Below are 25,029 nucleotides of genomic sequence, written 5' to 3' on the forward strand. Positions count from 1 at the left end.
AAAGATCAAGGAAAATCGGGCCAGAAAAACTAAATGATTTTATGAATTGGGAGGGGGGGGGGGGGTCGGTCGGTGACTTCTATATTAAACGTAGAATATTAAATTCTAAATATCACATATTACACAATTTCTAAATAAAATACATATGTTAGAACAATGTAAAAGCGTTGTTTGAAAGATGTAACTGTTGATTTTTTTTTACATCTATATATTCTTAGGCTCAAATACTCATAAACGGGTGGTCAGTTTTTAAACCTTGTCGCAGTCACCCGTTCGTTTGTATAGTTACGTTTATAAACTTCGGAGGTTTTTCTTAATCCCGACAGGCAACAGATTTGTATCAGTATATAGACATGCACAAAAAAAGGAAAAAGTACACCATCTTTAATAAAAATGACTTTTTAGCGTTGACTTCCAATCAGTAAGAAGACAATCATTAAACATTGAATTTCAAATTATTTGAATCCATAGACACTATCCCGTAACTTGATATAAAATATGTATAATTTTTGGACGCCAATGTACATTTAGCTTCTATCCAATTTACTGCATGTTACCTGTACTAGTTCTTATTTAAATGCTAAAACATTTGTACTTGAGAGAGAGAGAGAGAGAGAGAGAGAGAGAGAGAGAGAGAGAGAGAGGAGAGAGAGAGAGAGAGAGAGAGAGAGAGAGAGAGATTACATAGTGTTTTATAATGTTCAGGAAATCAATATATAAGCAAATTATGTCAATAAACGCATGTATACATGCATGTGTGTATCTATATAAGGGATTAAATACTAAGCAGTCCTCCTTTTTAAGCCGAGTACAATAACGTGGGTGCATTGCTAAATGTTGTGTGCATACAGTCATTGAGATTGCGGCATTTCTTTAATGCCGGCAAAGCGACCCAGCGAACTCTAATGCGATCGAACTGCAGGGGCACTTCGGCGGCATGCCTTTGATGTCGGCGATACGACGAGCGTCGGAATTTAGAGAGCTGCTGACAGAATTTGCTCTATATTTGTACTGAAAAAAAGCCGCTATTTTTTTTTTATTTATGACAAAAATAAAACGGAAAACATTCAATTCCATCATTTTAAAGATAAAACCATTAATCAAAACACAAATAAGAGAGAAAAAAGATTCGGCACTCAGGGACTGAACCCGGGTCGCCTGGGCACAAGTCCACCACTCTAACGACTGAGCTACGCGGACCCTCGCTTCAGAACTTTGGAGTCCAAAATCTCAAGAATGCGTGGATTGATTTTAAATCGAATTTCCTATTCTGAAGTTTTGAGATCGTCTCTATCGAATGAAAAAATATAAAAAAATTCAAATCCAAAAAATTGAAAAATTAAGGTTTTTCATTTCCTTCCGGTGACGACCGGAAGTGACGGCAGACGTTCGGATATGTGTGAGACACTGCGGCTAACGACTCTCTACCACCACTGAAAATTTGAAGGTTCTATCGTAAATACTTTTTGAGAAAACGCGTGAACAAGCAAAAACATAAAATCTTTAATATCTCGGGACCGGAAGTGACGACCAAAAATTTGATCAATAAATTTCTTACAAATTTTGTGCTCAGTGAGGTCTGAAAGTTTCATGAAAATCGGCTTAAGCGTTTTTGAGAAAACGTCAAAGAAAAAAAAATAATAATAATAGGGGAAAAGAAACAATGCAATAACAATAAGGTCTTCCGTTGGAAACGAAAGACCTTAATAATAATAGAGGAAAAGAATCAAAGCAATAACAATAAGGTCTTCCGTTGGAAACGGAAGACCTTAACTAGACACGATCTCGTTGCGAGCAACGAGGAGGTCTTCCGTCCGATTTTTAGAAGAGGAAATGACCTTGCCTTTTATCTTCATCAACGAAACATATCAAGAAATGCAGATGTGATCTAAAAGAGCGATGGATGAAGGATGATACACCCGGTTGGATTCCTAATTTGAAGGACCAGCCCCATTTTATATCATATTAAATAAGAGATCTTTTGACCTAATAACAGGTCTAATGACCTGTAATAAAAAGAAACCAAAGAAAAAAAGAGGGTCTTCCTTTGTAAACAGAAGACCCTAATAACAATAAGAATAGAAGGGTGTTCCGCCTGAGACGGAAGACCCTAATAATTAAAAACTGTTTTTGTCTAAATCTTAATTGAAGAGTGTTTTTCGACTTGTACTACAATCCAACAACCCTTTTATTTTGAATATTTTAGTTAGAAAAAGAAACAAAAAGGAGAGAAAGAAATAGAGAGAAAGAGCAAATCTTGGCTCCGGCGAGATTAGAACACACAACCTTTGCAGGTGTCTCAAAACATGGCTGACGCGAAATAATTACCGAATTTGTCTTTGAATATGGGGCGTTTTCGCCCGGAAGAGGAGGTGAGTTTTTGTATGAGATGAAAAACAACGTGTAAGATGTCTGACTATTCAGGTTTGGTAACAGTGCGAGGTCATTTGAAATATTGATGCGTGTTTGTGTCTGGTGGGGGTTGAAAAGACCCGAGCTTGATTTTTGTCTTAAATAAATCGAAAATAAAATTTTGAGGTGTGGATCTCGGATTCGGTTAACAACAATTAGGAGAAGTCCTAAAACAATGACTGATGCATTTTACCCATGTATTTCAGTGTTGAGATTTTTTTTTCGTGTCGTTTACTATTATGTTTGACTGTTCTATTTCAGCAGGATTGATAAAATCTTTATAAATGCAGAAATAACGAAATCAGTAATTGTTCAATCGGCTGCATATTTGACAGACAATAAGAATGGGGTCAGAGGTTCATTTTCACGAATTTTCATTAGGATTGAGTGAAGGGCTTGGGAGTTAGAATTTTTTTTTACAGTACATGTCAAACACAACAACTAAAACTCAAATGCCAAAAGGTTCATAACTCTGTTAATAATGAACGAATTGGTCTGGTTATTAGTACAGTAATCTAGAATGGTAATTAGTTGAAATTAAAGGTCGGAGATCAAAGATCAAGTAAAATCGGGCCCTAAAAACTAAATGATTTTATGAATTTGGAGGGGGGGGGGGGGTCGGTCGGTGACTTCTATATTAAACGTAGAATATTAAATTCTAAATATCACATATTGCAATATGTGGTATTAAATAAAATACATATGTTAAAAACAATGTATAAGCGTTGTTTGATAGATGTAACTATTGATTTTTTTTTTACATCTGTTTATTTTTAGGCACATACACTCATAAACGGGTGGTCAGTTTTCAAATCTTGTCGCAGTCACCCGTTTGTTTGTATAGTTACGAGTATAAACTTCGGAGGTTTTTCTTAATCCCAGACAGGCAACAGATTTGTATCAGTGTATAGACATGCACAAAAAAGGAAAAAGTACACCATCTTTAATAAAAATGACTTTTTAGCGTTGACTTCCAATCAGTAAGAAGACAATCATTAAACAATGAATTTCAAATTATTTGAATCCATAGACATTATCCCGTAACTTGAAATAAATACATGTATAATTTTTGGACGCCAATGTAAATTTAGCCTCTATCCAATTTACTGCATGTTACCTGTACTTAGTTCTTATGTACTTTAGAGAGAGAGAGAGAGAGAGAGAGAGAGAGAGAGAGAGAGAGAGAGAGAGAGAGAGAGAGAGAGAGAGAGATATTTTCTAGTTTTTTGTAGTGTTTAGGGAATCAGTATATCAGCAACGTATGTCAATAAACGCATTCATACATGCAAGCGTGTATCTATATATGTGAACAAATACTAATCAGTCCACCTTTTAAAGCCATGTAGAATAACGTTGGTGCATTGCTAAATGTTGTGTGCATACAGCCATTGAGATGGCGGCATTTCTTTGATGCCGGCAAAGCGACCCAGTGAACTCTAATGCGGTCGTACTGCAGGGGCACTTCGGCGGCATGACTTTGATTGCGGCGATGCGAACTACTGACAAAAACGAGCTCTATATTTGTACTAAAAAAGCCGTTATTATTTTTATTTATGATAAAAATAAAACGGAAAACAATAAAAACCATCATTTTAAAAGTAAAATCGTTAAACAAAACAAAATTAGGGAAGAAAAAATAATCGGCACTCGGGGATGGAACCCGGGTCGCCTGGGCACAAGTCCACCACTCTAACGACTGAGCTACGCAGACTCTCGCTTCAGAACTTTTGAACTCAAAATCTCGGGAATGCCTGGATCGATTTTAACACGAATTTCATATTCTGAAGTGATTTAAGCGTCTCTATCGAATAAAAACATAAATATAATTTAAATCTAAAAATTTGAAAAATTAAGTTTTTTCATCTCCTTCCAGTGACGACCGGAAGTGATGGCGGACGTTTGGATATGCGAAGGGCACTGCGGCCGTTCACTTTCTACCTTCTCTGAAAATTTGAAGGTTCTATCGTAAATACTTTTTGAGAAAAATCGTGAACAAGCAAAAACGTAAAATCTTTAATATCTCGGTACCGGAAGTGACGACCAAAAAAGCCCGTGTACTTTTCTTACAAATTTTGTCATGAATAAGATCTGAAAATTTCATGAAAATTGGCTGAAGCATTTTTTAGAAAACGTGACAGAAAAAAAAAACAATAAAAATAATAGTGAAAAAGAAACAAAGCAATAACAAGAAGGTCTTCCGTTGGAAACGGAAGACCTTAATGACTTTGTTTGAGTATACATGTATATAGATATACACGCACTTTTATTTGAGTACATGCAACATATTGTTAAAGTTTAGAGCTCGGGCTGAATAAAGAAAATATCTCCAAAAGCATTCTTTTCGCTACCACAAGGTTAGGACAATAACCACTCCCCCCCCCCCCTCCCCCCGGCGAAAATTCACACGGGGTCGGCCAGTTGTTAATTAAGAGTCAAAATCAGCAAGCATCAAGCTTTTTGTTAAAAATATGGAAAGTGGCTTAAAAAAAATTATGATAATAACACACATAAAAATCATCAGAATGAAGTTAGTATTAAAAATATTCAGGTAAAAAGTAAATTATTTGCATTGTTACCATGGAAACCACGCGCTTTTAAATCATATGATTTCTGCATAAGTCAGATATGAGATATTTTGTACATTCATATATAATTTTTGTTTAATGATATCAAAACTCTTTAGATAACTTTTAAAGTTAAAATACACAGTGTTGTAATATAATTACCAAAATAAATGTATAATTACCTCATCCTTTGATATATATACCCGTTTTTTGTGTAATTATTACGAATAAATATCCTTAAGTTTAATGCTATTTTATGAAATTCTACAACCATGACAAGATTTACTACTATAAAGTATTTCAAGTCTAGCATGTGTTCTATAAGAATCAAGGAAAAAATCCATAGGCAAGTATTACGTTTGTAATTAAAAACCAATTTAATATCCATCTCATTCTACCAAATCCACTCTCTAATTACCTCCCTTTGATATGACTCTTTAGTGCAAGGAGGTGAAAACTGTATTTTGTTTACACTGTGTACAAAGATGACAGCGAAGACAGAGCAGACGTTTGCAGTATTTTAGCTCCTGTGCTATATAACTTGTTAAGTTGTTTATTTATCATGGTGAGTAACAATTTTTATTGATTTTAATTGATCTGCTAGAAAACAGTGTATCAGAAATAAAAGGAAATATTACAACAATCATCTGTTTATATATTTGCATGCATTTTAAACATCGATAGTACAAATCAATTTATTGTTATAACAATGAGTAAATATTATGTATGATCTATTTTGAGAAGAAGAATGAATCAGTATTTTAATTATTTATGCTGATGATAATTTTAATACCAAGGACCTGTGCATGCATGCATACAAATTGCACTCTGGATATACTGATAAATAGTACTCAGTTAAATATTCCTTTAAAAAGTCAAGAATTTCATTATTTTTAATGAAATAAAAACTTATATATTAATTTGCAGCATAGTTGATCTAATTAGGGGAGGGTAGGGTGTACTATTGCTGTATAATTATTCTTAATATACTTTATTACATGTAGCTAAAAATTGCAGCTTATATTATAAACAAAGTACAAAGTTGTTCATATTTTGAAAACTGTTGTATGTAAATAAAATATATTTTGAAATTCAATTAACCAAAAAGGTATTTCTGAATCTTAATGTGTTGTTTTAACTTTTAAACAGAAGTATGAGTCTCTGCTCATTTTCTTCACTGGATGAAATCAAATGTGGATGCAATGGAAACATCTCACCAAATACCAATATTGTATTTAGCTTGTGTGACTCAGACATAACATCACATCTACAAGCAAACCATATTCCTTGCTCCACCATAAAAACAGAATGTGACCTTATCAAGGCAAGAGCAGGATATTATGAAGAGAATACCAATATCAATAATTATGTAATATGCCCAAATCATCACTTTCTTTTGGGAAAAGGATGGAGGAGAAGCAGACTTTGCATGGCCGGTGCACCTCTTCCAAATTGCTCCAAAAAACACAAGGCTTCTACATACAACTCTATTTCACTGCTGCAAAGTTATGAAATATGGAAACAATATAAGATAGTACTTCCAGTTGGAGCAGGTACATATATATCTATTTTTATTCTTATACACTGTAAGTATGTTAAATGTTGACCCTTAAAGAGTGATAGAAGATCAACAAATTAACTCCAGTTGTAAAATGTGATTATAAAATATGCATTAAAGTGTCAAAAGGAAATTTTTTTTTATCATATATTTTTTATGATAATCTCAGCTTAATTATTTTAGAAGTATTTACATATTACAAAGATTAGATAAATAGATATGCAACATCCTGCAGTTATGTAAATGCATACAGTTTTTAAGTACAGGCATTAAAATTCTGATCGATACATTTAATAACTGAGCAAATATTTTATGTTGAGGAAATAATGCGTCTGGGTTTTGCCAACACTCTGGAAAACTTAGTTTATTTCCAGACCCAATGTGCCTTTGATATGAATTAAAATTGAATTGATAGGTACATGTACATGTAAATTAAAATTACAATGCCCTTTGTCAAATGGCTATTTTTTTTTTTTATATTTTTTTATTTTGTTGATTCTTTGAATATTTACAGGATTTTGTCGTCAGTGTAGAGGTGATTTGAATGTACATCTGACAGAGAAAGTGCAGCCAGATACAATAGAAACTTCTTCTTCAGTTGAGGTTTGTATTTTTAGGAATTATTTTTTTATTTTGTATCAATTAAGTTTTATTTGAAAATAACATATAGTTGCAGCAAAGCAGTGTAAACTCTGTTTACCTCCTGCCTACATCATTTAGCTCACATGAACTTAATATTTAATTGATGAATATTTAATTAAATTTTGCATGCATGAAATGTTATATTTTATATAGGACCAATATGTATAACTGCATGAATCTTATGAAGTTGATTTTAAATCCACTTCTCTGTGCACTCATTACATTATTGAATATACAACATGAAATAGCTCTCTTAGAAAAAAGCTATTACTGCTATTCATTAACATAACACTCACTTTAACACATATAAAGTAGGTATTAAAATGATATGTTATTCAAAAATTTAAAAAGTTACCTTAGGTAAATTTTTAGCTCACCTGAACTAAAGGTTCAAGTGAGCTTTGTCCATCTGACCTTCTGTCCATTCATCTGTCTTGTACACTTTTTGTATATATTTGGCCTTTTCTCTAGAAACAACTTACCAATTGCAAGTCAAGAGTTTTTGATCAGCTCTGCTCTACATAAACCCGTGACCGAATAGGCAGAATTTGACAGGGTTAGAAACCTCGCATCAGTTGGTGTCATGAAAGTTTGCATGATTCAATAAGAATTGTTGTTTCAAGAATGATGTTAAATGTGCATGCATTGATCAGTGCTGAACCCTTTTCAACTTGAGACAGACTAGCAAGTAATTGACTTACTGCCATCAGATTATAGTCAGAGGGAGCCCATTTTTTCCACAAATTTGATCTCTATAAATACTTGTTCATGGTAAAAGCCAAATTACTGTAGTGTTTCAGTTTATTACACATTTTCTGATTGATCAGAACAAGAGCTAGGTCAGAAAAGTAAAAAAAAATGAATACGCTCAGTGAATGGTGCATGCAATCATTAACTGACATATGTTTTGTTTGTTTGGTCAATGGTTTATGTAGAGCAGAATGGATCAGAAATCCTGGACATGGGAAAAATTATGCTTTAGAACTACTATGTCAAATTTACCAAAACTTGCAATATTTACACTAATATGTACCTCAAAACTTGTAGTATAGTCTATTTATATACTATTTATAGAATGAAAATCAGCATTTTGGAGGTGAATCTCAGAAAGAAACAGAATTAGATGAGGTAAGGAAATTAAATTATGATAATGCATGCCATCATCTATTAAAATTATCTCTCCTGAGGTAATGAATGACAATTAATATTGTGTGTTTAACTCCAAAGGTAGAACCTAGCTCCTTGTAATATTTGTAATGCACATCTAAGAAATAAATAGCAATGTTAAAGATGTTCACCAGGATATTTTAAAACGTGGTTGACTGTGAGATCAAATCTTGGAAGCCCAAAGCCTGCCTGGCTTTTATATTAAGTAAATGAACTGGACACAACCTACACCAGAGCAGACACTGTAAGCTGTTCACTTTGTGTCTGTGCAGGATCTTGTTGGGCTCTGCTTCTTTGAAATTTGAGTTGCTCTGGGTCCACTCAGGTCCTGCAAGGGATTTGCTATGGGTATGCTTAATTGGGGTCAGCTCTTTGGGTTATGTTTATGCACTGAAGCGTGAAGCAGAACCATCTTTAATCTTACCACTTGCAAGTCCCGCTCCTTCATTATTCCAATAATACGTGTCGAGAGATTTAGTCATGTAAGAAATGCAAACAAGCTGAATAGGAAATGAAGAGTTTTTATTATATACTGGTATCAATGGAGGCAAAAAAAAAATATATATATATATCCTCCCTGTTCTGACGCCTATGAAATTAACTATATATGAACACCAAAATTACACATGCATCTCATGATTTCTATTGATAATGATTTCAGATCTCTGAGTTCACATTATCACAGACCAGTGACGCTGGAAGTATTTGGTTACCATCAGGAAGTCAGGAATCAGATTCGTGCAATTTAAAAAGAAAGGCATTGGACAATTTTCTTTCCATATGTGGGGCTAGTCCTGTAAAGAAGACCTTATCATCTGATTGGAATGCTTGTTCAGAAAGAACTAAAAGAGACTACATTCTGAAAACCAAAAAATTCTTAGCTGAAGTTTTGAGTGTGTTGGCACCTGGACAACAAGAGCATGTTCTCGAGGCTGTCATAAAGAATGATGACAACTTTGAACCACAGTTTTTAGAGGATGTTGCAGCAAGTTATATGTCAAGTGTTGACTGGGGCACACAAAGACAAATCCTTTCTATAGTAGCCAACAAAGTTTCATACTGCAAGATGAAGAATCTGATTCCTAATTTATCACATTATAAGTTTGGTGCTGCAAGAAAACATGCATCAAGTGTTGGACAAGGACAGCAGGTACCTAATGAAGGAAGAACACGTGAGGGAATAACAAATGCCCAGATTAGTCATTTCTTAGACTTCATTACCAGCCCAGCAATAATGACAGATTTGCCCTATGGGGAATCCAACCTGAAACTATCAACTGGAGATGTTATCACTGTGCCAAAAATCATCCTAAACAGTATTAGATCTCATGTTATTGATCAGTATTTCAGTTACTGTGATGAAACCCTTTTCCAAGATAAAGCCAGTTATAGTTCATACATGCGTATTCTTCATTCTGTGGGACCAACTGTTCGCAGATCTATGAAAGGACTGGACAACTATGCAGCAGATGGCTCCAAAGCAATTGAGACATTGCAGAAAGCTGCGGAATTGTTTTGTAGATTGGGGAAAGGAAAATGTTGGCTAGATAACATTTGCAGAGTTCTCTCAACTTCAAAGCAGTACCTTTAATTAGAGTACAAGGTAAAAGACTTTTTGGAATATTATTACTTATTAGGTCTGTTACTGTAGTTTGCAAAAATTTGTTGGGTCGGTACATTCCTGTAAACAGTCAGTGACAAACCTAAAAAGTTTTTTGTTTTGTCAAAGGCCTAAAGTTTGATATGTAATCAAACAAAAGATAATATATAACAATTAAATTAATAGCTTTATTCTCTAATTTTTTAATACCTTCCTCATCAGTCATCTATGCAAACCTTGATGCCATTGTAGAATATTGTAATATTACATCACAGGCAAAGGGGGGGGGGGTCACTTAAAATATTTTTGGGCTTAAAATTAAAGGTATGGTTGAACGCTTGTGTAAAAAATCGGCTCAAATAATGTTACGTCTGCCATGTTGACGTATAAATTTTGACGCTCGCTGTGTAAAGAAATTCATAAAGCAATCATTTGACGTGATTCATTCAATGACGCCAAGACATTCTTGTCCAAGGCAAAACAAAATTTACTGTTCATGCTGAAATAATACATGCAACATAAATTTCGGTCCTTAATTATGATCTTATAATGTCGCACTTTTAATGATGTTATTTTTAAACAGTTTCTAGCTGACAACAGAATCTTAATTTCAATGTCTTATTTTTAGATGCATGTTATGAAAGACTCTGAAGTGGCAGACCACTGTTGCAGGTATGCTCTGTCAGATGGATCAGAGGATTATTCTTCCACATGCAACCATTTCCACTCAAATTCCTGCAGGCAGTGTGCAGAACTTCATGGAGTTTTAATAAGTCTTGTAGAAACATCAGAGCAAATCGAATATGAAAATGAAAACCAAAAGGATGATACCAAGTACATAGTGAGTGAGGTATGTAAACAAACATTTCAAGCAGCTCGGTTTTTACAATTCTGCCTAGGTCCGGTTTACTCTAAAAAATATATGTTAAATAAAACAGAAATGCAACAATTTTGTTAATTCCTAAAAAGCAATGTGAAAATATTTACAAGCATATGAACCTAGTTGGTCTCGTAATCAACACTGGGTGGCATTATGGTTTGCAGATTGTATCAATCAAATTATCAGCTTTAACAATAATCATGTTACTTCATGAAAGGACCTCTGATCCATTTAAATTTCACACATAATTTATCATTTATCACACATAATTTATCATTTATCATTTATCAAAGAAGCATATGTAAGATCTGATAACGCTGGCTGTTTCCATGGTACTGCATCCATATCTGCAATGCCATTTCTTTCCACAAAAATCAGATGCAGTCGCATGGATTTTGCTGACCCCCAAGGCGGGAAGTCCATTTGAGATAGAAAAGCGTCACATGCTAAGTCATTTATCAGACGCTTTGTAAACGAAGGAAATGATGTTTGCACGGCCATAGAATTCAAAGATGCTTTACACAAATCAAGCATGAAGAATGTTACAGTGGTAGTGGCACTACCTCCACAGAAAATTAATGAAAAGACGACAGGAAGGGTCCTGAAAATCCCGAAGATTACTACATTAAACAACTTCAGTTTTGAGGAGGGAGGGAATTTTAGAGTTTGGAGGCAATATGGTGTAGGGAATGGCTGTCTTATTCCTGCCACTGATACAGTCAGTGAAGTGGCAGAACTACCAGTTCTTGACATGTTTGTTAGATCGACTCGGCAGCCAACTCATGATCTGTTTGTCAACACTGTTACTCCAGAATTTACATTACCTCCAGAAAACCATAGCGTTTCACTTCCTGATGATGTCAATATGATTCCAACTGAAGAAGTCTTAGAAGTTGAACCTATGTCAAGGTTGTTTCCATGCCCTGAGTGTACCAGAACCTTCCAGAAATATGGCAATTTACAAAGACATTTAGATGCAGGTTATCACACTACACCAGTCCATCCGCAGATATTGTCAGACAGATCAAAGATTGAGTATTCCAAACAGATGGAAAAAATTAATGTGAACACACCTTGTATAGAAAATGTGTCTTCAACAAATCAAATAGATCAGCTGAAACAAGGATGGGCCCTCAAGTCAAGACGAGAAATAAAAAGATTCACATCGGATCAGAAGAAGTATTTGGTTGAAAAATTTGAATTTGGTGAAAAAACAGGCCGAAAATGTGATCCAGAAGAAATAGCCCAACAGATGCGACATATAAGTAATGATGATGGCAAAAGGCGATTTTCTTCGGCAGAATTCCTTACGCCTTTGCAGATAGGCAGCTTCTTTAGCCGTCTTGTTCTGCAGAAAAGAAGAGCTGACAATAGTTTGTATAATGAAGATGATCTTCAGGCTGAAGGCATTGAACATGATTTTCAAGAACTTATGATGGCTGCATAATACTTTAATGCTCATATATACCATCACCATGAATTTAATCTTGTCAGTTAACCTTATGAAAATTGAATTTTTGTTTTTAAAATATGTGCCTGAAATTAATACTTCAATAACTTCAGTTTTCTATAGTTCACTTCATTATCATATGCAAATACAATGTTAGAGAGAAGTAGAAGTACTTGTCTTGATTCAGAAAAGATATGTTTTGCATATGACAGCATCCTGAATGATATTATATACCTTTTTATTCAACATATTGACACAACGCAACGAAAGATTATGACCCTTATAATTTTTAAAGCAGATTTTGCCTTGTACATAAACCTTTATAATAAAAGCAATTAATACCAGGTACTTGTATATAATAGAAAGTTTGCTCATGAAATGCTCATAATTGCATTATACTAAAATTTTGTAGAGCATAATAATGTACATTTTAAATTTTAATGCTGTGTTGTGTTATATTTTTGACTTTTTTGACTTAATGATCATTTAAAATATGTCAATGTTGATAAACGAATGTCTAATGATTTATTACACCATGTTCTTTTATAGAGTTATTTATTCATATATATTAATCAGCTATTGTAAACTATGATAACATGTAGATTATTATAAGTCATAGATCAACATTAAATCAATTGCAAAGATTTAATTTAATGCCAAATATCTCTCTATTTGTGTTTATTTTACATTAATCATTGGAATAGGAAGAGAATCCAAGTAACTTCAATTATTTAGTTACTGTGGTAAGTTCTCCAGAAATTCATGTCTAAGTTTGAGAACTGCTTGAACAGGCCTGCTGACATAGACAATGAGTATCTATTACATACAGTTAATAAAATTAAACAAATAGATTAAGACTCATTGCACAGGCATTATTACATTCTTAATAATCGAAGAACTTCATAATTCAAAACAATATTTTATCCTATTTTTCACAGTATTCAGAATACCTAAATGAAATGTAAAAATGTTGAAGAATTAACCCTGTATTTTAAGTGCAAAAAGGTCATATTAAAGAAAACTGAGGACAAATATTGACCCCCCCCCCCTTCCCCTTTTAAAAATTGTTTTTTATTCAGATTATAATGGTGGGCTAAAATAAATTATTGATATACCGGTAAACACAATAAGGAGTTTAAGACCTGTTGATGAAAATTATATTCTGCTGTATATTTTTCCCTGTATCCATGTCTTCTAACTTTAAAACTCACAGTGGAATGCCTCTAATAATTAACTATATGAAAGATAATCATTATATATGAATATTTCTTGGATATGCATATTTAACTTGAGAATAGGTTTTTTTTTTGTTTAATAGGCAAGATATAAACAGAGTTACCTGGTATTTTAATTCTAAACATAATTAATTTCTGGCCTTACCCTTCAAAGAGCCAAAAATGCAAAATCGATATATATTTGAACCTGGAAAAAAAATTTGGAGTTAAGTTGCCTAAGATTTTTATTCTAAATATTTGTATTACAGATGGTCACAAATGGCAAAACAGTATTAATTTTTCCAGCAGTGGTTGTAGATTTGATATATAAAGTAATAAAGATATGCAATTTTACGAAAAATGATTAAAGCTTGAATGCATGTTCACTTCCCGTTGCCATGGCAACAATTACACTTAAAAACTTGAAGTTTTTTTTTTTCTTCTAAATTTGGAAAAGACAATCTAAAAAATAACCACAATGACCAAAATACCATATATTATAATGTTAAGGAAGCATTAACCTTCAAACTTGACTAAAATCATTGTTCAATCTCTAAGGTTTTGTGCATCCGTAACTAAGGAAGCAACTTTCCTTGGATACCAGTCCCTTAATTTGGCAAAAACCTTCATTTATTAAAATTTTCGTATAAAGTAGATTAAAATCAATAATATACCAACAGCTTTTGAAAAAATATTTTTTTCACTTTCCATGTAATGCTTGATGCTTGCTGATTTTGACTCTTAAATAACTGAGTTGCAATGCTATTAATTTAAAGACTTTGATTAATTTGAGACATAAGAGGAGGCGACACCCCCCTTAAAAAAATAAATATTCAAAAGATAAGGTTAACTGTCGTGAAATTAAAATGAATATAAATTATTTTTTAAAAATGTTTCATTTTATTGTCGGCAATATATAGGGAAAAAAGCATATCATGCAGGTGAAAACTGGCAATTTTTTTTTTATTTCAAGCAATTACCGGTATTACGGGATATGAGTATTACGTCCTGAATGTCGGTTCAGTTAGTGAAGTTGGTCGATAAAAATTTTCCGGAGAGCTATCATATTACAGCTTTACATGTGGACATGTACTGTTTGCCATAAAACAGTTACTTAATTTTGTAAAATTATCGTCAACACAGTATATATTTTAAAATATTTTTAATTAAAACTCTACCAGTTCATAAACGATCAAATTCACCTGACCAACTCCGTTCCTTAATTTCAGATATCGAATTTCCGAAGAAAAAACATAATTACAAGAACATAAACATACTAGCATACCTTTATTATTTCTTCAAAACCTTTAATTTTCAAACAAAACTATTCGCTTAAATTAATTATTATAAAACTTCTTTTTATAAGAGTTTTAGATTGTTTTGTTATTTATCTTGCACCTGCACATTAATATCATTTCGATAGTTTAAAAAGTGTAAATAAATGTATAGCTTCATACATTTTTGCGCGAAAAATTACCAAATCTTTGCAAGTTGTTTAATTCTAACTAATTCAGAAAAATAGCAAAGAGAAAGGCTGTCAATGTGATAGCAAACTGGGTTTTCTTTTGTGTGAACAGTATCCATAATCCATTTCTCAATCCTGAATTGATAAATACTACCTTTCCAGAGAAATGGGTACTCTATATGTCATATTTTTGCCAAAAATGTTTTAAGTTCAACAGCTGTTTTTTTCCCCATAAATTATCAGATATCAAAATTCTAACAATTTGCATACATCTGATATAAATATAATTGATCTGCAAAAGAACAACTATCTATGTTGAAAACTGTACGAGGAGATATCGATACAATAAAGGTACCCTTTTGGCAGCCACGCGGCCGCCTGCCCACCATTTTCACTATTATAATAACCGGATTTTTTCCGGTGGAAAAGCCGGTTAAAAATGCTATTTTTATGCATATGTACATGAACCTTTTCCTGCTTGGTCCAGTTTCAATCATATCTTCATATTTTCCCTAAAAATAATATCGGTATTTTCGATAGAAAAAGTGTCGTTCATTTTAAAAGCGTATTGCAACAGTTTAGCTGAAGCCTACGATAGGAATTTCGACTTCACATCAGATCCTATCATTTTGCATCAATCTGTTCCCACTGAATGACCGCGTGCTGGATATTAACAACTTTTGGAGACTATGCACAAGTCAGTCCTTCCAAAGATGTCAGTGGAGCAGATTGAGGCATACTTTATTTACAGACTGGCAGGTAATACAGTGATGTATTACCACCGCTAAATGAAAAGAAATCCAAATCATACGAACAATATTCAATTACACTTGCATATATATATATATATATATATATATATATATATATATATATATATATATATATATATATATATATATTCAATAGAATATTATAAAATAATATCTCTTTGATATAAATTTATAGGAGATAAAAAGGCTTCCCCTGACATCAAGGCACTTGTGAAAGGGAAGAATTTAAGGGAATCTGACAGAGTTTTGGCTTGTTCGTTCCTACAAAAAGAGGGCTTTTTCTTCTTTAGTGGGATTGTTGCGGCTGCGATGAAAAAAATGTAAGTACAGTTTGTGATAAATTTTGTTTAGAAATGTTTATAACAGGTACATTTGCTGGCACAAATTCAAGATTTACTCAAGGGGTAGGACCCTTGCCTTAATCTCACTCCTCAGCAATAAAATATTTATTTGCGATTTAAATTTTCATAAGGAATAACACATCTGTAACATTGCTTGCACATTGTGTTCTCTATGGTATATTCGGTTTCCTTTTTTCAACATTTTAGGTAACATACACCTACAAAGTAAAGCTAGAAAAAGAAAACGGTGACCCCATTAATTCGGAATGTAAATGTCCAGCTGGAAAGGGACCACACAGCACCTGTAGACATGTGGCTGCTGTCCTGCTTGTTTTACAAGAGTTCAGCCTTTCGGGCAATCTACAAATATAAAAATCATGCACAGAGCAGCTGCAGATATTTAATAAACCTCGCAATCCATTTAAAGGTATTTATTTTGTTTCCATCCATTTTTTATGCACCAATTTTATGAAGTGTATCTATAAGTTATTATATTATTATTTTGAAAAATGGAAGCTGTAACAATATTGTTGAATAAATCATAGGTTCTCCAATAAAGGCAGAGAATCTTAAGACTACAAGAGCACCAGAATCCTTACATGATCCTCGATCAGAAAAATATAGAGGGAGAACTGGATATAATTAGTTTAATGACCATGTCAGGAATGTCATGATTAATTACTCAGCAACAACATCGCAAGATCTTGCTCTTCGCTATATATTTCCTAGGGCAAATATTCAGGTAAATAAATATGCATTATGAGTGTACAAAAATTCTCTTTTGTCAGAGTTTGTTAAATAAAGTGACTTCCTGTATAAACATGGATAACCTTTTAACAAATATAATGTTTTATTTTACAGGCAGCTGTAATTGATCATGATTATTTACAGATACCTTTTACAGAGTATTGGGTGGATTCTGCATTGGAGTAATCAAAAGGATGATATATGATAAAATTCTTATTTTGATCTACCATATTAAATTTTTTAGTGATTGTTAATGAAGCTGTTCATTTAGCACTATTTCTTCATTGATAATACAATAAAAAAGGCATAAAGGATAATAAGCAATATTCAACATGAATAACATATTTGACCACAGGTTGAAGATGCAAAGATACTTGAAAAAAAACACCCGTGGACAGATTTCCAACAAGCGATGGTTCGATGAAAGGAGCTGGAGATTAACTGCATCAAGATTTGGAGAAATAGTGAGAATCACCAACAGAAGAAATATTGAAAAACTTTGCGAATCACCAATCAGCTGCAAACCATTAGAAACCACTGCAACTCTCCATGGAAAAAATTATGAAAGAAAGGCTTTGTATGCATTTCAAGACAAAATGAATTTGAAAACTTCACACTGTGGTCTGTTTGTAAGCAAGTCCCATTCATATTTAGGAGCCACCCTAGATGCCATAATTACAGATCACGTGCAAGCAGTTGTTGAAGTAAAATGTCCGTTTACAGGGAGAAAAGATAAAATTCAACCGGGACAAAATTTTAAATTTCTTAGAGAAGAAAATCATAAAATTGTTCTAGATGTTGGACATCATTACTATGATCAAGGTCAAGGTCAAATGTACATCTCTGGATATCCAAAATGTTTCTTTGTTGTGTACACAGAGGTATTATAAAAGTTACAGGAAAACAAAATTGTTGGCCTTCAATGGCTCATGCATACTTGTGTACAATGCTGTTTCTGAAATTTGCCAATGCAAAACAAATATAAAATATTTATAATTCGAGCACCAAGTTGAACCCTACTTTGGCACATTTCTTTTTTCAAAATTTTGTAACTTTTGGCCAGCCCTATGATTCTTTCAATGTGGATTCTTTTAGAGGCCACTCTTCTATCTTTTACCAATTCATTGGGTTCAAGTTGAGATCTCCCACTGAGCATAGTCGGAGTAATTACCAAAACATCTTAGTCTGCAAACAGGTCTTGAACCATTATTCCCCTGTCTGCCATAATACTGTCACCAGAATGAAACATTTTTAATTCAGGTTTACAAGATCAGACCTTTCAATAACTTGACGATCACTTGTAGACCCCCATATGCATCTAATATAAAAGAAACTGAACCTTTTGGAGTACACCCTATCGTAACCTTTCGAGTGTAGCAGACTGGCTCTCAACATTAGATGATTTTTGGATGGGAATTTCTATTGCATCAAGTATAACTCTTGTTGTTGGAAATTGCACAGAAAAATCTGCAGGCATGTACTCCATAATTAACTCTTTAGATGGCCAAATATCCAATTCCTTTAATTGGAAATATAAGAAATTTATCCATGTTGAAACTATTCTTGACAGTGTTTATTTAAATATTTAAAAAAAAGTGATAATTCTAAATTCTGTTTGAATTGCCTGAGTTTCATCATGGTAAGAAATAATTCATCTTTTGGGTGCAATGATGCACCGTGATAGTCCATCTCAAATGCTGCTGGCCCTACACAGTGAAAAAACATCACGAAGTGCTCATATGTATCAAAACCTGTGTAATATTGAACAGCTTCTGCATTATTTTGATAATTCTCAATACTGCATTGTTTTGAGCATAATAGGGTACACTGAATCTCTTTGCTATCTACAACACAATTAACAACATGATCTATTTTAATATTTTCCACAACTTCATCAGAACTAACTTCATTTTCAAATTGAACATTGTCTAATGGACATGCTGCTTCCTTTTGTGACCTCCTTCGTACTCTTTCACTTCTTGAAGTGGAAACTTGTGGAGATGTCCGGAATGAAAAAATAGATGGAACTGCAGAATCTTTCAGCCGTGCTCGGTCACCGGTAAATAACAAATTTTCCATCATGTACCATGTAATTTAAAAAAAGATTGGTCTTATTTTAATCTTTTAAAATTTCTTATCATTATTTTGTTTTACAAATTTGTTCAAAATATCGATGAAATATTTAAATGTACTTTATATTCTATTTACACTGTTACCGTTTATGTATAAAAAATTATGCAATTATATTCATTTCTCAATTTAGAAAATGAAACTTCCCTCTCAGGTTTGCTTGAAGTGTTGAATGTTTGGCTGTAAATATCACATGAACTGAAAAGAAAATGAACAAACCACAAATCAATAGGACAAAAAGTATATAAAAAATTGAATTGCATAAGAATAATGATGGTTATAATTGTCACGCATAATTTTGTGATCACTTTATATAATGTCTTCCTTTAGATACTGTATGCAAATAGAAGTTTTGGGTAGTTTATTATGAGAATATGCAACTGAAAAATATACTAAACATAATTTTCACATCTTTAAAATTAACGCTAAAAAGAAATATACAAAAAGAATTCATAATATAATATTAACATAATAAAACAACTGTTTAATGAATTAACTTATATCAGTAATTTACAGAGTAAGAGCCCAACCCCCCCCCCCCCCCCCAATTCCCGCAATCATTGTTTTCTGTGATACTCTTCGGCTACCAATTAAACTAAAAATGCTTAGGTCAAATAAAACAACTTTTTGATTAAATTGTTAATGTGAACAATACCTAATAAAGTCTCTTTGTAATCGTTGTCTTGAAAGTGAAGTCGGCAGACCACAGAATTTTCGTTCGGCATCCACAGCGACTTGGTTTTCTCATCTTGGCGCTTAATTGCCACTCTCCATTTAAGCTTCAAACTCTCTTCCTTTGGAAATTTATGTCCCCCGTATCCACTGCATCCAGGTACACAGCAATATTTCATAATTTCATGTTTGTTGTTGAAGCGAAAGTACACACCAGTAGATTGTCAAGAAAGATAACTCTGGTCTATACCCTTAGTACACGAGCGCACTCTAGCGGCAAGCAAATCATGAAACGTAACTATTACATACTTTTATACTCAGACTCACACACCAACACGATTGCATATATTCAGATTTACAAGTTAACCTGTCTGGATTTTTGAACACGATTACCCTCCATATCCGTAGACAACTAGAAGAATTCTGGATCAAAAAACTGGGCAGTACATTTCCTTACGGATGCACAGACAATATCGATGGTATAGTGAATCTTTCAAGTCCACAGTGTAACAATATAAATGTGCTGATACTTTAAAACAAAACATAGAGGCGTAAATGTAGCCATTGACATCGGTTTTACAATAAATCCATTATACACGATGTCTCTTTTGATTTACTTCAACCTTAAGTAAGTAAACAGTTAGGCCTCCATTACTTTTAAACCAAACTTTATTCTGTCCTTCTGAAACTTTAAAAAATGATATTGAAAAAAGGAAATGCCAATTTTTTATTCTTCAAAACCCGAATACAGATTCAGTTTGGTGGTTATTGATATAGCTTACCAAAAGCTTTACGTAATTTAGATGTATTGTTTTGTTCTTCTACAAGTCTAACATCAACCTATAACAAACAGAAAGCTCTTGACAAATTTCAACCACCACCGGAAGTGTTCTTCAACCCTTGCACAGCTGCAAACTGGCTTCAAGTTACGTAAATAAACGTTCATCCGATACATAACATGTAACAGGATTGTTCAATCCTTATCATATTTTGAAAGATTAAGATCAATACATCGTTTCTGTATGTATTGAACTGATCAGACTCAACCTAACAGAAAGTAAACCCAGATTTAACCTTGGGTTTACTTACGGGATTTACTCTGGGTTTACTAGAGTGGACCCAGAGTAAACCCCAAGTAAATCTAGAGTAAACCCCGATCAAAAGTAGACCCCTGAGGCAGACGCTACATATATCTTTTGAATATACAAGGGGTGGTAATTTCATACTCTAAGAAAATTAGATAAAAGATGGGTCTGCTTCACATTTCAATATTTAATAAGGACCCCAAAAGCAAACCGTGAGTGAACCCAAAGTAAACCCCGAGTGAACGCAAAGTAAACCCCAATTGGACACAAATTTTCAATAAGTAAATCCGAGTAAATCCCATGTAAACCCCAAAAGTAAACCCGGGGTTCACTCGGGGGTTACTCTGGTGTTAGGTTGAATCTGATCGGTACTGTAACGACTCAGTCACTCCGACGGCAAGACAAATAAATACATGTAGGCTAATTTCATGCAATAAAACTATTAGCAGGATGAAGACTTAGAACCTTGGTTAAGTGTATTGTCAATAAATGAAGCACACAAGAGAAATAAAATGCATTGTATGACATTACTTTTGGCTGAAGCCTTGCACAGCTGCACACTCGCATCGAATTAGATATACAAACGATTATTTGATACATTACATGTTACAGGTTTATTCAATCCCTATTATATAATTAGAATCAATACCCTCAGATTGAATTTTTGTAGAGTGTCAAATTCAATATTCTTACATGAATTCTTACATCACAGAAATATTTATGTCTGTATTTAGAAATGGTTACATCTAGAAATCACAAATCGAGAAAGTAAACATAAGACGGAAGCATCATATTACTTTGATCATGACTAACTAATCTTTAAAATGAATATAGGTGATATATATAAAAGTAGCTGATTAGTTTACACATTTGTAAATGATAACTTTGCCACCAGCAATTAAGATAAGCGCAATTTACTTTATTAATTAATTTAATTCATCAAGATATCAAAGAGGTCTCGCTACGTTTCGAGTTAATGTTTAAAGACCAAGTGCACTTAAGCTATAAAGAATTGGCTGTTTTATGTAGAAAATATCAACAAATTGCCTTTTCCCTCTAATATTTAAGCCATGATTGGTACTTTAAATTTACCGAAATTAGCTTACAGTTTAAACAATTGAGGATTTAAATATGCCTATAGATAATCTAAATCCGGAAAAATCGTAGCGAATGTACTTGAATTGTGTCTATTTAAATCAGAGGAAGAAGACATTTAAGGTCAGACGACACATTCCTCGAGAATCTTTTTTGTATCTCCTCGTAATAAAGAGTTCCAATAAAAAATATTAATTTTATAATTACTTTAAAAATGATCAAAATTAACTTTGACTTTGATATTTGTCTAGATGGTCGAGTGGTGAGAACCGTGGCCGGTCACTGCCAAAAGCGAAAAGGTTCTAGACGTCGTGAGTTCAAGTCCCCGCCCCGGCGGAGATATTGTTCTAATATTGTGAATTTCGGTGTGCTGTAGTTGTATTTATTTTTATATCAGCAATTCAAGTGTTTTTTCAAGAAGATTATTATGGCATACTCTAATATTTTGCAGAAATGCCTGGTTAGGTACCCTAGTTTTTTGCAAGAAAGCTTGTCAAAGTAGTAGTAAACCATTAACAAATTCCTGGAAAAAGTTATCTGAAATTGAGGAACGTGTCGTCTGACCTTAAATCAACATTATTCTGTTGGCGGATCGATTGGCACGTTTGCTGAAGTATACTTTATGCATTTTTTTACGTCTGGAAATAAAATCGAATAAAGCTTTAAAGTTGCATATTACCGTAGTGTTTCAGATGCTGGAGGAGGTTAAAGTTTTTAGAGCTGGTTAAAGATTTTGGAGTAGGCGCCTTCTGATTATATCTTAGTTACTACTGGTCCTAACTTCACCAAACTTGCCTGGATGGTGTGTCTTGTGATTTTGATGCACCAGAAGGCATAAATGCTGAATCTGAGCCATAGGTTTCGGGTGCTGGAGGAGGTTAAGGTTTTAAGATCTGGTTAAAGTTTTTGAAACAGGTGCCCTCTGAAGATGATATCTTAATTATTACTGGTTCAAACTTCACCAAAATTGCATGGATGGTGTGTCCTGTGATACTGATACACAAGGCAGGCTTAAATGCTGAATATGAGGCATAGGTTTTGGATGCTGGATAAGATTAAGTGTTTTGGAACAGGTCACATGTTTAATAGATAATAGTGCTATTTTAAACTTGCATAGTTGATGAAACTATGTTATAAATGAATTGCAGAGGTAGCTTCAGATGCAGAGCCTAATCTCCATTATCAAGGATGCTAAAAAAAATAGATCTCAGTTATTATTGGTCTTAACCTCACCAAACTTGCATGGATGATGTGTCTTATGATACTGATGCACCTGATAGGCTTGAATGCTGACTCTGAGTCATTTGTTCTGGTCGAGGTTTAGTTTATTGGAACAGGTCACATGTTTTATAGATGATACAGTACAGCTCACGAGTATCCCGACAAAAACACCGACCACCGTGTTTGAAAGTCCACGCTGAGCGTGGAAGTGTCGGTACCTTTGATCTATTGTTCTCTGTTACGGCCACGAAACGAGAAAAAACACGGTGCGACACGGTGCAACGCGATGCAACACGGACAGTAACACGGTGTAACACGCGGTATTTACCTGTGAAAAAAGGAGGATTTAGGAATAAAACTTATAAAGAATAAAATATTTATTGATGTACGTAAGAGAATTAAAGAAAAAGAAAAAAAAAAGAAATATGTAAATAAATAAAATTTTTAGGCACGCAATTTTCAGACGTATGCGATTGTTACGGTTGATTTTTGTTGATATTAAGAACAAATCGATATCGCCCACAAAAAGGTTTGATCAATTAAAACACTAACACTTTCTTTTCCTTTTTAAAATTCAAATACACGGTTCCATAAGCTTTTGTTTCAGTCCGTTTTTAAACGTAGTAGTAATCGTAGTTACTGTAGTTTGGCAGTTTCAATAGTGCATAGAATCATAACTGTGATCTTCTCTCACTTTTACTCTATTCAACGATAACAAATATAACGGGTTGTTGAAAACAACTGTACTTTCTCTAAATATATAATTATACAGCTTTATATTTAATATATTTTCAAATTTTCTTTCTTTTAGACATGTGTGATGTACTTGTCCATGTAGTACCGCACAGTACATATTCATAGCGCTTAGAGTCCGTGGATCGGTACTTGATAATTTTTTTATTTCATCTTTATAAGCAACTTGGGTTTAGAAATTATTTGTGTTCCAAGAAACTACTCAGTATTGCAATAATTTCTGTTTGATTGTTTAATGATCGTCATATAAGAGAGAGAGAGAGAGAGAGAGAGAGAGAGAGAGAGAGAGAGAGAGAGAGAGAGAGAGAGAGAGAGGGAGGATACCGGTATGAGTTTAATTTTATCATTTAATTTTAAGTACATTTTACTTGTAATTCAGTGTAATAAGTTTGATTGATATTTTCCATTTATATTGAACCCTTTTCCCTAAAATTGCGATAGAATCTATGCAGAGTCCACGTGCTATCCCTGTCAATCAAATCAGCCCGCAAGATAGACCACGTGTTCCTTCCATGATAAGGAAAAAATGTCGTTCTATTGTTTTTTTTAAGTCCGCAAAATAGAAAAATGTGTAGCAATGAAGTATTTAATGTTTGAAATGTTTAGTTTCTTCCTTCTTATACTGCATGTATGAGGGTTGGAATATTGCGTTGTAAAATATCTCTCTCTCTCTCTCTCTCTCTCTCTCTTTCTCTCTCTCTTAGTGTGTACTTTTGTGCAATTTTTGAATTATAAGAGTTCTATTTGTATGAATTTAATTCATTAATTTTAGATCCATAATTTTAATAACGATTTTAACACAATGACTAAAAGTTTGTAAAGTACACGATGTAATAAGATTTTTCGTTAAAATTTCGACGCTATTTCACATCACACATATTAGATTGGTTATAAAGTAAATAAAGTTGTGTTTGTTTTAAATGCTTGCAAAACGTTATCGGTATTATCTCATTCATCTTTTTAATCTTTCGAGTTTTTTCGTACATACATGTATGTGTACCCGGTAAATAATTTCATTTCGCAAGTTAATACTTTGTGAAATTGCCGCATTTATAGAGTTGCTGAATTGTTCTCCGGATTCACGCGCCGATAATCTTACGTGTAGTTGTATGTGTACATATCTACAGACAATTTGTTTGTTTGTTAGAGATTAGAAAAAATCATGGAACTATCAAAGTAGAAGTAAGATATATTCAGACCATACACACGGCGGGTTGTGATGAGTTACCAAACAGGTGTCCGTGGAAAGGTGTGAATAAC

At 33.4% G+C, this 25,029-nt stretch overlaps 1 protein-coding gene across 2 annotated transcripts; it reads left to right on the forward strand.

The window, feature by feature from the left end:
* The first annotated feature begins 4,856 nt into the window (after nt 1-4,856).
* Nucleotides 4,857-10,787, forward strand: LOC128160022 (uncharacterized). 2 transcript variants are annotated; one of them, XM_052823266.1, is made up of 6 exons: nt 4,857-5,541; nt 6,126-6,529; nt 7,049-7,137; nt 8,251-8,304; nt 9,005-9,946; nt 10,572-10,787. In XM_052823266.1, the coding sequence occupies exons 2-5, from the start codon at nt 6,130-6,132 to the stop codon at nt 9,932-9,934; spliced, it is 1,473 nt and encodes a 490-aa protein (XP_052679226.1). In that variant the 5' UTR covers nt 4,857-5,541; nt 6,126-6,129; the 3' UTR covers nt 9,935-9,946; nt 10,572-10,787. The 2 variants fall into 2 exon arrangements, with proteins under 2 accessions (XP_052679226.1, XP_052679227.1); XM_052823267.1 differs by lacking the exon at nt 8,251-8,304 and having other exon boundaries at nt 4,857-6,529.
* The last annotated feature ends 14,242 nt before the right edge of the window (nt 10,788-25,029 follow it).

The sequence above is a fragment of the Crassostrea angulata genome, chromosome 8 (assembly GCF_025612915.1).
Source record: "Crassostrea angulata isolate pt1a10 chromosome 8, ASM2561291v2, whole genome shotgun sequence".
Classification (NCBI taxonomy): Eukaryota; Metazoa; Mollusca; class Bivalvia; order Ostreida; family Ostreidae; genus Magallana; species Magallana angulata.

Excerpts from the sequence above, each read along its gene's own strand:
- LOC128160022 (XM_052823266.1), top strand. The coding sequence starts at position 6,130 with ATGAGTCTCTGCTCATTTTCTTCACTGGATGAAATCAAATGTGGATGC. Across the intron at positions 6,530-7,048 it reads AGTACTTCCAGTTGGAGCAG|GATTTTGTCGTCAGTGTAGA; the intron begins GTACATATATAT and ends GAATATTTACAG. Across the intron at positions 7,138-8,250 it reads AAACTTCTTCTTCAGTTGAG|AATGAAAATCAGCATTTTGG; the intron begins GTTTGTATTTTT and ends TACTATTTATAG.